This window comes from Volvox carteri, assembly GCF_000143455.1.
Source record: "Volvox carteri f. nagariensis unplaced genomic scaffold VOLCAscaffold_13, whole genome shotgun sequence".
NCBI lineage: Eukaryota > Viridiplantae > Chlorophyta > Chlorophyceae > Chlamydomonadales > Volvocaceae > Volvox > Volvox carteri.
In genome coordinates this window covers 142837-145505 of record NW_003307556.1, presented here as the reverse complement: position 1 = coordinate 145505, position 2669 = coordinate 142837, and the positions used below count along the sequence as shown (strand labels likewise).

The 2669-nt window shown below is 53.1% G+C and overlaps 1 protein-coding gene across 1 annotated transcript in view; it reads left to right on the top strand.

The window, feature by feature from the left end:
* Window positions 1–2512: 2512 nt before the first annotated feature.
* The window catches only part of VOLCADRAFT_89466 (uncharacterized protein), a gene marked incomplete at both ends in the record, with an annotated part of 2526 nt that continues 2369 nt past the window's right edge, over window positions 2513–2669 (top strand). The window contains one exon of the mRNA XM_002949180.1: window positions 2513–2626. Within this exon, the coding sequence (XP_002949226.1) occupies window positions 2513–2626 (114 nt within the window). The remainder of the gene's footprint in view (window positions 2627–2669) is intronic.

Here is a 2669-nt window from a genome sequence, read left to right as displayed (position 1 = left end):
TCTTCTCAGCAGCAGCGGGTGCTGTGCGCCCGCGGTTGTTATGGCTGCGGAGGCAGCGGTGTTAGTTGGTAGAGTTGGTTTGGAAGGCAGTCAAGCGGCTCGAGAAGAGCGTGTCGCAGCGATGTAACTTTATTCAGCTGCTGGGGCTCCGATGGTGTTGGTTGCTAACACCGTCTGGTTGGGGATGCTCTCCCAAAGAGGCGTCACTGTGTGGCCGCGGTGGTTTTCAAGTAGTAGGTGCCCAATCGAGTGACGGGGCCATCCGTACTGGCTGTAGCTGGAGGTTTACCAATGTGGCGCGTGTTGGGTGGTGAAGGCACTAATGCCAGGGCGATTAAGTTGCACGTCCGTGTTTCGGAAGCTAATGCAATGGGAAGGGGAAGTAATGGAATGGGCAGTTCCTATGCAGAGCTTACAAGACTGCTCCGGATCCTGTAACGGTCTCTTGCCTCGGAACGGCATTGCTATACCCCTTGTGCGCGCCTGCAAGTCTCATCCTTAAGCGCGGGAAACAGGTTGTGTGACTTGGTACTCAACTCAGGTGACCCCGCCGCTGTTTATGGCTCGGATCTTAATGGCACAATAATCCCTATCATTTCTGAACAATAGTGTTTATTTGCTTCTGACGGCCAGCAGCATAAACGAACAACCGATGCATTAACAGGGATAAACATACTGGCACGCGGCAACCAGCTTGCTCCAGCCGCTTCCTCAAACGGTAACCCCATCCAGTGCCTGTATTTAGCCATCCTAATGCCCCGTCCGAAGCGAAGTACTGCAGACAGCCTCCCGTGGTTCCATGACGACACGAACTGGTGACGGAGCTCAGTAAGGGTTGGCCCCTCCAGGCTGGGTTGTCAGGTGTCGCCACTCTACCTTCCTGTTACCGATTGTAGCCCCAGCCGGTAATCCATCCCACACACCAAAATGTAAGGTCTCCAAAAAGCGGAACAGCTTGGACGCCCAACCACCTGTGAGTGCCCCAACGCCAAGAGGACATCCTGCGGTAGAGTTGCATGCCAGATCTAGGTCAGAAGCCTGTTTAGCTTGGCTAATAAGCCGGGCATAGCACCCCACTCGTCCTCGGTGAGGGCCGTTGGACTAGTAGGAAAGGCTTTGTCCGGTCCGTAGGCTAAGCCGAAGTACCGAGGCGCCCCGTAGGTGGCCTCTCCTTCCAGCCGCAGGCCGGCACAGTCCCCTAGGCCCGCGCTTTCGGTTTGCTTGCAGTGGGCAAAAAACATAAGATCGACGTAAGGCTTAAGCCCCGAACGAGCTGAAAACCCATATCTAATATCGAGCAGGGGTTGCATGCGTTCTGAGAGAGTAGCCAGAAGGCTGTCGTCATCAGTATAATGCAATAGTGATACTGCGTCGCCGTCGATGTAGGGGCCATCAAAACTCGACGGCGCTCTTCTCTCTCATTCTCTTCTAACATGTCCGCAAGAAATTCGCTAAGCAACCCGAACAACTCAGTGCTGAGGCGGCATCCCTGCTTAAGACCTTGTTTGGATTGAAAACGTTCCCTGTATCACTGTTAAACTTCACTAACATAATACATTATTAAATCGTGCTGATCTGGCATATCATTACCGGTCGGCGAAGTGCGCAACGCAAGATGTTAATGCTGCGCGCCCAGGCTATGATTGCGGCCCAAAGCTGCACGGCATAGATTCAGCTTCTCGGCCCCGCTCCAGAACCGATGCGTAGCACTTTCCTCGCGCGTCGCCAGCTGCAATCCTCGTTGTGTCTGACATGTACGCTTGTACACAGAACACGAACGCGCTCCACACGAACGCGCTCCTTTACCTGTAGTACATGCAGTACAGTACAGAGATTAAGCAGGCTCTCGCTACGACTGTGTAGCCGCCTGGCAAACCGTTCACAGCCGCTGGACGCCTTTTCAGTTCGCGAGACAGCTGCTATACATGCTACTCGTTAGGCCTTCCAGTACTGCAGCGACCTTATCAGCTGTTAAAGGCCGTGAAGGCTTTGCAGTCACATTTAGCGCCTCATCTGCTGCACCTCTATTCTCGGCTAGTAATCTATGCCCTAGTAAGTACCACCAGCCGGTCTGCCAAATTTACAAAACCAAGCATCTCATCCGGACCTCCAAATTGAGCCGGGTGGTGCCTTTCATTGATCATCGTATAAAGACTGCAATGTGTTACCTCCGCTTCTATAACAGCCAAAAGGAAAGCGTACATGTCGTACATCCGAATTGGCGCGCTAGCATAGCCGGCAAGTGACCGATTTGGATGCAGGTCTTTCTGTCACTACCTTTTCTTAGCACCGCCGCTCCAGTGTGACGCAGATATTACTGGCCAAAGTTTTAGCGTCCGCGGATTTCTTAAGCTGCACGCTGTGTTTGAAGGACTTGCGGCAGCCCTGTACTGCTTATCAAAATCAATTGGCCTCGATACATTTGCAACTTCATCCTATGGCTTCAGTGCTGACCGCGTAGCAAGCTTGACGGACCTGTTTTGGAAACAGAAGTGCAGCGAGCCTTGTCTCTATGCAGCTGAAGACGTTGCAGATTGTCTGGCATGGAAAAGAACCTGTTCTTAGCGTTGACTTTCAGCCAAACAGCCACACCCTAGTCTCGGGCGGACAGGACGGCGAAGTCAAGGTGCGTTCGCAAGGGGATGCTATGCGTGACGAAGGGCTCCAAC